This window comes from Carica papaya, chromosome 9 (genome assembly GCF_054855325.1).
Source record: "Carica papaya isolate Zhongbai chromosome 9, ASM5485532v1, whole genome shotgun sequence".
NCBI lineage: Eukaryota > Viridiplantae > Streptophyta > Magnoliopsida > Brassicales > Caricaceae > Carica > Carica papaya.
In genome coordinates, this window is record NC_142317.1 from 4912707 (window position 1) to 4925162 (window position 12456).

The 12456-nt window shown below is 34.9% G+C and overlaps 1 protein-coding gene across 3 annotated transcripts; it reads right to left on the minus strand.

Moving 5' to 3' along the window:
• Positions 1-2282: 2282 nt before the first annotated feature.
• LOC110820419 (polarity axis stabilization protein) lies at positions 2283-8894 on the minus strand. 3 transcript variants are annotated; one of them, XM_088211425.1, is made up of 4 exons: positions 8451-8894; positions 6316-8124; positions 5974-6166; positions 2283-2930 (listed from the first exon to the last, which is right to left on the minus strand). In XM_088211425.1, the coding sequence occupies exons 2-4, from the start codon at positions 7920-7922 to the stop codon at positions 2754-2756; spliced, it is 1977 nt and encodes a 658-aa protein (XP_088067551.1). In that variant the 5' UTR covers positions 7923-8124; positions 8451-8894; the 3' UTR covers positions 2283-2753. The 3 variants fall into 3 exon arrangements, with proteins under 3 accessions (XP_088067551.1, XP_021905565.2, XP_088067552.1); XM_022049873.2 differs by having other exon boundaries at positions 6316-8145; XM_088211426.1 differs by lacking the exon at positions 8451-8894 and having other exon boundaries at positions 6316-8436.
• Between the last annotated feature and the right edge of the window lie 3562 nt (positions 8895-12456).

Genomic DNA, 12456 nt, shown 5'->3' on the forward strand with positions numbered 1-12456 from the left:
AGAAAAATGAAAAGGTGGCGTATAAAAATGATGTTAGTGCGCCGTACGTGACAACGCACGCTGATTTAATCATTAGCGCTTAGTATTTTCGGCGACACGTATGTAATAGTGCATGATGACGTTGACGACTAGAACCGCGTGTCCTAAGGTAAAATTTATTACTCATTTCGCGTAATATAATTTTTAAAATTATTAATAATTTAATATATATGTTTTTTATTATAAATAAAAAAAACTATTCAAATAGTATTCGAATTTTTGAAAAATTCATAGATCGAGGTAAAAAGGATCTCTAAAACTTTCACGATCACACCATAGATAAGAATCATGTGTATTCTGTACGTACACATAAATTATATATTTATGTAAATGTGTATATATATAATGCATTGTATGTAAATGTTTAAATGTATGTGTAGTATAATAGGAATATAATTAGTATGTCTAATTTGTATTTGTTTCTATTTATGTAGTGTATATATATATATATATATATATATATATATACGATGAATGTGATATAAATTAATAAGAACAGAACTGATAAGAACAAATGCGTGAATAAATATATATATATATATATATATGATATGTTGTGTGTGATTATGTGTATGTATTTAAATATGAATGTGTGCATGTGTATCTATAGAAATTGTGTATGTGTCTGTGTGTGTGAATATAAATATATATTTTGTTTGAGACATATAGTGAAGATACATGTCTACATTTTAATATATATATATATCCATGTATATTAAAATGTGTGTACATATGTTATGCATGTGAAATGTATAACCAGTGTGTGTACGTGTGAAATTTAGGTATCCTGCACTGGTTGTGTGATCTACTGCAGATGTACGGTGCACTATACTTGTTGTGTTATCTGGTACAGTTGCACGAGAAATCTGAGTATCATGTGCTTGTTGTGTGATTTAGTACAGAATGATTCAGAAAATTGTTTGAAATGTATAGTTTTGATGTGTATGATAATATCGTGTATTTTGTGTGTGTATCTTTGTGTTTGATTATGCATAAAAATTAAGATCTTATGTACAAAATAAGTGAATTAAAAATTAGAGAGATTTAGAAAGAGTGTAGAGTGTAAGAACCCTGAATATCTACTCGTTTAGTATGAATTGATGAGGGGATGGTACATATGTGGTTAAAGTTCAGCGGGCATGGTTGAAGTTCAACGAGAATGGTGAACCTGTACATGGATAGAGTTTGAAACCTAATCTAAACGTGGATAGGTATGTATGAGTGTGAGTCACCTAGCAAACGTACTTGTTATGGTCATTGTATGATTTGTGTGTATGTGTTATCTATGCAATGCAGGGATCCATTTTGCCTTTTCTCGATAACGATATAAACGGTATCGCACGATAAAACCTTAAATGTGATATTCCGAGTGTAAGTTTGATTTGAAATAAGAACAAGAATTATGTTATAAGAGTGAAGATTAAAATATATTTCATGTGATGAATTCTGTTTTGTTATATATTTTGATTGTGATATTTTTTTATTATAAATATTATTATATTTTACATATTGAGTGAGTGGATGTACGTAAGTATCCGTTATAGAATCATTTTTCTTACTGAGTTCATGAAGCTCACCTCAATTCACCCTCATCCAGGTCAGAGGAAGTCAAAAATCAAAGAAAGATGACGAAGAAAACCTTGTTAGTTTCTATTTTAAATTTATAAATTAATTTAGATGTTTCAATTATGTGTAAATAAAAAAATTATCCAGTCACGAGGAATGTGTATTAAAGTGTATTTCTGTTACATATTTAATATTTATATGTTCCATTAGTTGAAAATGTTGTGTTAACGTCTGTATCCACCAACATTGGGGTTCGGACTGTTCCAGAAAATGAATAATTTAATACATGATCATGATACGTAATATGAACTATTATAATTAAAATATATTTTTAAAATTTAATATAAAAATAAAAGTGGAATTGTGTTTTTTTTGTACGTTACCTCTTAATTTTTAATTTGGTATTTCTTTTCATATAAATTAAACCGCAAAACACGAAAGATTAATTTTCCTCGGGTATAATTTAAGAATTTTACTCAAAAATTTAAGAAAAGAAATTAAAAAAAAAAAAACAGATATAAAGAACAAATAATTTTAAATGTAAAGGAAGAAAACCAAACCACAAGAAGTGTTAGATTGATGCTTGACATTCTTGCAATATCTCCGATTAGAATGAAGCTTTTCTTCCTTCATACGCCAAGTATTGGAATAAGAATTATAGAACATAACCCCCCAAAAAAATGCAAGCCTTGGCAATTCATTTATGTACATAGCTTACGGACAAACCCATCTCATTATCCAACAAAAATATTCAATTTTCCCATAACACAAACAGCTACTAACCATCCATAATAACCCAACCTGTGGAGATTTTTCCAGAGGACTTTATAACTAGAATTGCTTGAGGGCAAAAGGTGATTCAAAGGAAAATCTCATGCATCTGGGGAAAAAGAAACTGCTGGGAGTACGAAAGAAAAACATCATTAATTTCCCTGAGTGCCCCTGATTGAGAAGGAAATGAATGTTCATCAGAGGATATTGATCTCACCTAGAGGAACGTTCAATCCCACATTTGTGTTAATTTATCCAATCCAGTGACAGAGATGCTACAAAATAAATACATTCGGGGGCAGGTCTTTGATATCATGAGAAGAAGACTGTTAATGCCGCATAGAATCTGATTCAGAACCCTAACCACTCTGTGCATGTCACACTGATGAAGTAGAAGGCGAGGTTCCAGGTTGTAGAAGAGCTGCTCTTTCCGGGTTGAAAACCAAAAGCTGCTGCATGTCCTTGGGAAGAACATTGAACACCACTTGCAGATCTCCTTTGAGTTTCTGGCAAGTTGCAATAGAATCCGAAGGGACCTCTCCAGATTGCTGCAACTGAGAATACATTTAATGTAAATGTGAATATATTGCTTGAGTTTACTTGTCATGAATGTACATTCATAATTATCTATGGGGAATACAAAGCAAAGAAAATGTTAAACTCGCAAGTTGAGCAATCCATGAATATAAAAATGCATACATTGTCCAAAGGGTCATGGATGGTATAAAATGTTAAAAATTCAAGATATACACCGCGATGAGTTCTTTTCATTCTCGAAATTTACTAGCATTGCAATTTGCAAAGCATATATTAGTGGAGTCGATACAAATGAATGTACTAGTGTCATTCAAACAGGAAAAATGTGTCCCTTCTATTTCGTTTAGGTTCACCGAGTTACTAAGTGTATACGTCTAGCCAAGGATTTTAGACAGTATTTGCAGTCATAAAATTAAAGAAGCAAAATATCCTATAATCTTAGACTTTTTTTAATTCAGAACTTTATTTAGGCATGTTTGGAATCCAGAAACTGTGGAATTTATTTGTAAATTCACACTTAATTTCATTAAAATATAGTGAAAATTGACAAAAATTGACCTTACAGAATCCCATATGAAATCAATTTTTGTCATCTTTACATCCTGTCCTAGCTGAACTAAATGTACATTGTGAGTAAATTCCATAAAATTTCTGGGTACGTTACAAACGTAGTCCTAGTCTGCTTCTAAGTTTAAGAATTGCTGTCTATGCATACCTGAGCAGATCACTATGTTGAGACAGCTTCCTGATGATCTATGAAAGTTGAAAATTTTCTAAGATCAATTTTTTTACTCTCCGTTTTTCATAATTTTTAGCATTTTCATTGTCCTACATAATCAGTAAAATAACTGAACTAGCCCTTAGAAACAGAAAGTATTAATCATGACAACCATTATGGGAACGTTGCAAGGAAGATAGATACTTGAAGAAAAAGTAGGAGAGGAAGATTAAGGACACTGTTAAATCAAAGCATAGGATTAAGCAACATCATAAAGTCACGAAACACAGATTATGCTTTCATCAAATTTAAGATTGCATACCTCCATGTTCTAAATAGCAGAAAAAAAAAATTGATACCACCACACCTCTAAGGCAGCCAATGTGTCGAACACTCTTTTTAATAGATGTTTATAGAATTATGTATCGGGTTTTGAGTTCCGTGCCATGAAAAGTGAAAAAAGCATGGTTATCTCTGGTATAATTTTTCCCTAGGATAGCTGTACCTAGCTCCAATAAGCACCTCATAGCGCTCCTTGCCCTTGGTCGATCTTCCTCTAGGGTTACTAGATAGCTTCAGCAGTTCTACTTCCTTCAGAGTATACAACGTGGAAAAGTTCCTACTTCTCTATGCTTACCTGAGCTCCCAGGAGACCAGAAGGTCATAGATCAATAGCTCACTACGGAAAGAGATGCTACACTCACTACTATAAAAGATAGGCCCTACAACCCTCTAATCCATTCCATCATTAAGGTAGGCCAGGAAGCTCTCTCTGTACTATCCTATTGGCTCGAGAGAAGTTCTTTAGGGAAAAAGAACCAGGGTGCGCTTTTTTTTAGTTGAGCGACGAGAAAGGACAGCTTAGAAATAAATATGTTCCCCATATGCAGTAGTAGTCAGAGCTATGAATTGATTCAACTGATTTGGGACTGAAACAAGCTATCCCTGTGGGTGGGTTGAGACAAGAATGAGGAAGGTAAATTTTAATCTGCAGAGGAACTGAGTATCAAGGGTGTGCAAGCTATGCTGCAATTGTTACTCTGTCTCTGCTCTCTTTGTGCCCAGCAGATGAGTTTCAGGAGAAGGAAAGCAAAATGAGTTGGGGTGTTTTATCCAGAGAGAGCTTTATGGATCGGTTGTAGAAAAGAAGTTTTAGGAGAATTTGAAGATGGGAATGACCTTGGTCAGGACAGATGGCTGACTCTTTGGTGGTTTCAGGGAGGGGTGAGAAAGAATTTTGTTCTGCTCATTTATGACCGATCGTTAGAGACGACCCATTGGCATCAGCCAGGACCTCGCCTGGGCATTTGCTAAATCCAGCATCAACTCTATTTCTATAATCAAAATTAAAATTCCATTTTTCATATGAACCAACTTAAATAAGAACAAGAAAGTTTAGTTTTTTGTTTAACTTCAATTCAATTTTTTTAATTTTTATAATATTAAATATAAATTAAAAATATACTTCAAAATAACTATTAGTAATTACGATAGTCTTAAAATTTCTTTTATCTATTAAATATTTTAGTTTTTTCAATAATTATAGTAGGATGATATTCAAAAAGAGTATTCTAAAGATTTCACAGAAAATATGCTGATGTGACTGTTTAAAGCAGAAGGTCACCACTAGTTGACTAATTGAATGGTCATGCCTGGAGTGAATTAGCCTTTAAAAAAGCAAGAGGGCAAAAATGTTCCAACAGACATGGGAATAAGTATATCTTGGCTCGAACCTTGGAGATTGGAGTAATTTTGGGATACCTAATTCATAATCATATTTGGGCACTGAAAATAATAACCATAACTTTCACTAGATAACTTGAATTTTTTCAGGAAATTTGGTCACAAGATCATCTTTTTGGAAAAAATGAACTGTATCAGTCCTGTCTTAACATGCTCCAGATCTGGTTCAAGCTAAGCTTGGAGGACATTGTTGAATAAGCATAGCTGAGTTCACATTTATAACTCATATGCGATTGAGAAGAAAAATCTACAATCCTCCACAGCCAGGCCCTCAAGTAAAATCAGCTTCATTTGACAACTCAATTGCCTCTAGCATGTACTCAATATAATAATTTAACAATTAAATTGTGCTACTTTCTTTCATCCCCTTCATACCTCCCCCAAGAAGAAATTATTTATAGCGTTTCATGTTATTCAGGAATTTCTAGGCATTGCTAAAAAGTGTTTTTATTTCAAAAATCCTGAATGTGTTAATTCTTCCAAACATTTCATTTTTTTTGAAATAATCTTCCAAACATTTCATACAGACAACATGTCCAATAACGAGGTAGCTGAAAAGGAAGAATGAAAGATTACATAGTCCAGAGAAAATAAGTTACCTCTCCTTCTGCTAGGATATATTTCTCAATGGCATTGAAGGAATCAACAATCTCCAATTCAGACATTTTAGATATTAACTGTTGTATGTCAGTCTTCATTCTTGCCTGTCTCCATAATCTATGTTGCTCTCTTTCAGCAACTGCACGTCTTCGTTGAAACCAAGGTGTAAAGTTTGATCCTTTTAGAAACCGCCTGAAGAAAATGCAAAACATCTATTCAAGTCGGGTGACAAAAGATTAAAAAAATTTCCTGCCTGGAAAACCAAATGCAAACAAAATAAAGCAACTGGCAGAAGATGGTTAGTGGAAAACAATCAAAATGACAGATGGAATTTTCATTACCTATACAAATCCAACCAGTTAGATTTCATCCGCTTTGATAGAAACTTTCCCACACCTCTTGCTGATAAGTTTGACAGGAATTCGTCAACTCTAAATGGAGGAAGAGGAGGAGGGTCAAGAAATGGAGAAGATCCTTCAGAAGGGGTGGTAATCCGAAAATATGGACCAAAAGGAGCCAAAAAATTAGTAGTGAGCTCCAAGAAATGCCGGCGCAATATTTCATTGTTAACAACTGACATTGATTCCTCAACTCTAGGTGAAATTCCAGCATCAACGAGCCTATTCAAGATAGAGGTGTCTGGCTTAGTAGTTGCGACATAACTGCTCCAAATGGCCTCCTTATGTTCAGTCATGAGACAGAGAGGACCTTCTCTCCTCAACTTCACAGCATTCAACAAGGTTGAAGGAGAGAACTTCTTCAAGGAAAGCTGCAGTCCTTCTGGTGTACCAGAAAATCTGCCAGTAGAAGACCTACTTGTAAGGGTGACCCGATTTGAATTAGGAGCAGGACTTCCAACTGATACAATGTGAGGGATGTTTCGAAGAGCTTTCAGGAAAAAAAGGTTTGTCACGCCCAAAACCATTGAAGGAAAAATATCTCTTTCTTGAAGAGAATTCAATTGTTTGAATTCGGGATCATGGATTGTAAAATATGGCCTAAAATCAACACTACAAAGTAGCGGTGCAACCAAACTTACAAGACTGGCAACAGCCTCACAGCACTGTGATGGTGTTGATGCTATGATAAGAAGGGGCTCTCCAATAAGCAACAACTCCCACAGAACCCATAGCTGCAATAAAAGCCCTCGGAACGTGCCAAAAATATCTGAATCATGAAAAAGGCCTTGTGGGGCAGACTGATTACTTGGGAGTAAAGGAGCCATTGAGGATGAAGTCTCTTCAAATAACATTCCAGTTCCCAAGGGTAAGCTGTAAGCAGGTGGCAAGCTCACTTTAAGCACTGCATTCCCAATTGGGAGCTCCATTAGCTTACCAGGTACAGGAGATGGCCAGATTGATACATAAGCAGCAATATGCTCTATAGCCTTCTTTCCAATATCAAAATACAAAGGACCCATAATCTGCAACAAAGGTCTAAACACACTTGAGTAAGGAGTATGAGACAGTATTACCACAGATTTTTGTTCCCCACCTCGCTTTAACCTCTCATCATGTCTTTGCCTATTAAAAACATAACCATACAAATATTCTGAACCTATTCCACAGCTGCTACTCTTCAATCTTTTCTCGATTTCCCCCTCTAATGACTTTGCAGGTAGTTCTCTATCATCAATTTCTGGAATATCAGGTGAAGTCACATTGCCCTCTTGAGGATTTTTCCGCCTCCTGAAGCGGAAAAAAAATATGCAATCATGTATGCTCGAACGGTTATGGTTTTGTGACACAGAATCTGGAAATGAACTGAAAGCAACCTCAAGCTCTTCATCTTGCGAGAGACAACCTGGTGGGTAGCACTCTTCTATTAGCTGACCCTGCTCAAGGTCAAATCTAATGGTGCAAAATGCAAGAACCCATCGCTGTAAAGACTCCGGATCAGGCTTTAAACTAAGCTCTGGCTTCACAGAGAAGGAAGGCGATCGACTCATTTCCCAGATATGCAACGAACTCTTCTATCCATCAAAAAGATTTCTCATCATCACTTTCCCCAAGAATTTCCACTGAAACTTTCATGGATTTGGGATTCAACTCGTGGAGAAATAACAAATTTCCTAGCAAATTTAGCTACTTTCCTACTCTAATTCTTCAGAGGTTTCTTCATTTCGAAGGCAAAAGGTGTCATTAACAAACCTGAGAAAGCAAAATAAACATCTGGTGGATAACAAAGAAAACAACTTACAGAGGGTTTTGAAGGAAAAGAGAAGAAGTTCAAATATTTTAAACTTCGGATTCACCCAACTAAGTAGAATACAATTTAGCTAACTTCAGTAAGGATTACATTCTCTAGCGACCACCACAACCTAAATCAACTCTCTCTCCCGTTTCATGTATTTTCTCAGCTACCAAACAAACAATCATCAACAAAAGCAATAAAAGAAAATGGGGGAAAAAAACAAACAAATACGCTGAGAATGGAAATTCAAAGAGGATCTGCTAATGGGTATTTATGAACTTACCTAAATTATATACCGCAGACAAGATTTTCGCGCAAGGAGTCCGGATCGTAGAGAAATACGCACCAAATTGACCAAAAAGGAAATGGGTCCCGGCAAAAGATCCCAAGAAATAAACAAAAATGTGAACCTTCCCTCGGCAACTGGGCAAAACACAGGTCCTCTTTTTCAGGTAATTGTTAATATATATACATATCTAACCTAAACGGGTGCGATCAATAAATTTGTCTCGTAAAATCCTCTTTTTTTCCCTCTCGAATTGCTAAAGAAGAGAATTAATGGTCATGTCGCCATCTCCATATCTGATTATTTGTAGATTTATCTCTTCCACATTTTTTCCTATGATTAGATCGCTTTCCGAAAAAAATAATATGTATATTGTAAACTGTAAACTACATAAATAAATAGTTTTTCATTGTATGATCATGTGAGGAAGATTTTAATCTCAAAAGAAAAAAGGTGATGAAGATTTTATTTAGTAATCATCTTATTTGCTTGTTCTTAAATTTGTCAATTTGAGTGTCTCTCACAATTATTTTCCGATCTGACTCATTCGAGTAAAGAATTTATTGTGGTTTATTTATTGATCTATAAATGAATTACGTCTTTCTCTCTTTGCTTAAATAAATATGGGCCAAAATACCTATTTTCATCCTCAAAAAATTTAAAATGCCATCCTCACATTTTTTTTTTTTAAATTTTACATTCAATTTTTCAAAATGTTTAAATCATCCCCTTGTTGTTACTATCTGTTGATGCTCTTAGCATACTTCAAAGTAATATATATAATTTTAGTCTACGTGAATGTCATATATTATATACGTATCATCTACGTAGATTCACTTAACTTAATAAAAATATTCTTTCAGTTAATAAATTTTATATTAAAAATTATATACATTTCTACGTATATATGTTGTAATGACCAGGAAATTAAAAAGAAATAAATTATAAATTAAATACAGAAGCGAAATAATAGAGTTAAAGTTTACATTCCTTACACAATAGTTTTAAATATTCAATAGAGCTACCGGAATGTCCATTCTAAAAAAACAAACGAAAATCAAAAAAATAAATAAAAAGTAGACAATCAAGCATCTTAGGACGACCTTCACTACCTTTTGAATGAGTCCGAATGATAAACTATTCACAACTCTCTTGTTGATCGAAATTTGAGTCTTAATTCTCTTGATGTGAAATAGTAAATGAAGGGGTGAGATACACTAACTCAGTAAGAATATCACACTATTCACAGATACAGAAAATAAAAGTTGGTAAAAATCATAAAAATAGTCACTGGAACTCTTAATTTAACTAAATTCATTTATCATATGTAAAACCATTTATTGCATACTTACCGTTTGCGAGATTTCCAAAACCGATCTATAGAGACAATAACTCAACAACATCATAATCTCATATTCAAGTAAGAAAAATAATAACTTTCCCTTTTTATTTATGTACTGGTATCCATAGGAGTCCATAGGAATATCTCACTATGCGTAAACCAACATCTAACCTTGTCAACTAACCGGTCGTCCTCATACCTTGTCCGGTATGAGCGTCAAAATACTATCCCTCAATACTCTGTCCAGTATGATGATGAAATAAGTCGTTCTCATACTCAGTCTAGTATGAGCACCAAAATACTAATTTTCGAAATCTCGTCCGGTATGAGGGTGAAATGGGTTGTCCTCATACCCCGTCCGGTATGAGGCGACTTTCACGGTAGGGTTTCCTATGTACCCGGTCCATCCACCATCTCCCAAGATATCCTGTAAGGTTATCACTCATTCATTCACTTAACCAATCAATTTTCTGTTTACATTTAATTTTCAGTTTTACAATTTAATCGTAAATTAATGCAAAGCAAACAATACATGCATCAAAGAAACACAACTGAATCATTTTAACAATTCCAATATATTATCATGCATTTAAAACCGTAAAATTGAACAATCGGTTAAACATGACAAACAATAATAAATAACTGGTTCTTGCTCCATTAGTAACCTGTAATTAATTCTCGAAATTTTTTAAATTATGCAAAATAACGAATTATTGATAATTAAACTTCAATTCCATAACAGAAAATAAGGTGAAAGATTATTATCCGAATCGGTGTCCGAAATACTGAACTTTCTACTGTATCTACTGGCGGTCCATAGATTTCTTGAATTTTCCTACAGAGGTAAAAACACGCTTCATGTACATAAAAATACTCTGAAGAACCTAAAATCGGTGTTAAAAAATTTTTTCGGCCAATTTCGGAATTCCAGCACAACGGCACCACCGTGCTTCGGCGATGGCACTGTCGTCTGCAGTGGCAGTTTGCATCGGACTGGCTATTTTCGGCCAATTTTGGCCGATTTCGACCGATTTTATACTCATCCCTGCGAGAAAACACGTTAAAGGGTGTTGGTTGGCCAAAAAAAGTTGAAAATAAAAACTTACCAGCAACGAAATTTTTTGGTGCGAAGACTCTGCCGGCTTATCTTTACGGTTGGGCATTTTTCTTCGATCAACCTATAGAAAACAGAATGGTAAATACAATGGTAAAAAAATCGCACGAAATGGAAACAGGAAAGGGCTCATCGGAGGTAATTTTTTATTTTTTCTGCGGCGTCGCTGCCAGGCTTTACTCACGATTTTCGACTCATCCACCATTTCTTTTTCTTCGATTTGGCCATGGGGGTGTTCAAAATCAAATTCCAAGTGAATAGAAGAATTTTTTACCTTTTTTAGCAGTCCTTCGGTAGCTCCAGCATGGCGGCGAGCGGCGGTCGGCTCCCTTCGCCGACGACTGGTTCTTCTTCTCTGACGAGGGGCTACCAGCTAGGGTTTGGGTTCGGTGTGATGTGATATATTTATACCAATCTCCCTTAAATTTGCTCCGTTCATCGCATTTGATCGCGACCGTCCGATCGCATTTAAAGAAAAAATGAATTTAAATTGTTCATCACGATTTGATCTGAACCGTACGATTACATTTAAAGAGGAAACGAATCTGGACCATTCATTGCGTTTAATTGTGACGGTCCAATCATACCTGAGGAGGGTACGGATCCGCACCGTCCACGCGCGCGGGAACGTATCCGGGCTGTCTGATCGCGGGCACGTGGATTGCCAGAATGATCTCCCGCGTGGCACTAAATCAACGTGCCTTACCACACGATGCGCTCCGATTCGTCGAGACTGCTAGCTGGGCATCCTACATGGCACAATTTTTTTTAATTATATTTAACCCCCAATTTTCGATATTTTTTTCGAATATACCCCCGAACCCAAATTTTTACCTCTTTTTCTTAAAATTATTTTCAATTTTATCATCCATCTATTTTTTTTTTCTAATTTTACATTAAATAAAAATTTAAAAATTATATTTTTATATATTTTTTTAATTTTAAAATTAGTTCCGAACTAAATTTAGGAATAGTGTATTACATATGTATACAAAAGAAAAGAAACAAAAAAAAATATCTCAATGTATCTATATATGTATATACCTCAATGGATGTTGGTGATTGCTCCAATTTGATTAACATCACAATCATAATAATCTCTTTGCAAAACTTTTATGTCAACTCCTATTTTCAGAAGATACAATAGCTCAAATCCTTCAACAAACAATAAAAGTGTTGGAGTACTCATTGGCACTGATAAAGTTAGTGGTGAGTTCGTTGAAAAAATTAATTTAGTATGTATCTGTGAACTCCTTTTAATGTCAGAGGCAAGGGGATGGGACTTTCTAAGACTTCTTAGATGAAGCCAAACAATGCTTTCTCTTGATGAAGGTGACTCCAGATGAACGAGGAAGATGGTGGAGGTGCTCATCAAGCTTTTTAGTAAAGGGGTATTGTTTTTCGGTGAGCCTCTAGGGAACAAATGGGGAAGGACTTCATCATTTTAAATGTGTCTACGTGGCTGTCACATGATGACGTATGACATCCATATAGATTATAGTTACACATGTTATAGTTGACTTCTAACCGTGTCAACGGACAATAAT

Coding starts and splice junctions, on each gene's coding strand:
- LOC110820419 (XM_088211425.1), bottom strand. CDS start 7,922: ATGAGTCGATCGCCTTCCTTCTCTGTGAAGCCAGAGCTTAGTTTAAAG. Junction 6,167..6,315: donor AACTGGTTGGATTTGTATAG/GTAATGAAAATT, acceptor CATTTTCTTCAG/GCGGTTTCTAAAAGGATCAA. Junction 2,931..5,973: donor ATATCCTAGCAGAAGGAGAG/GTAACTTATTTT, acceptor ATGTATTCTCAG/TTGCAGCAATCTGGAGAGGT.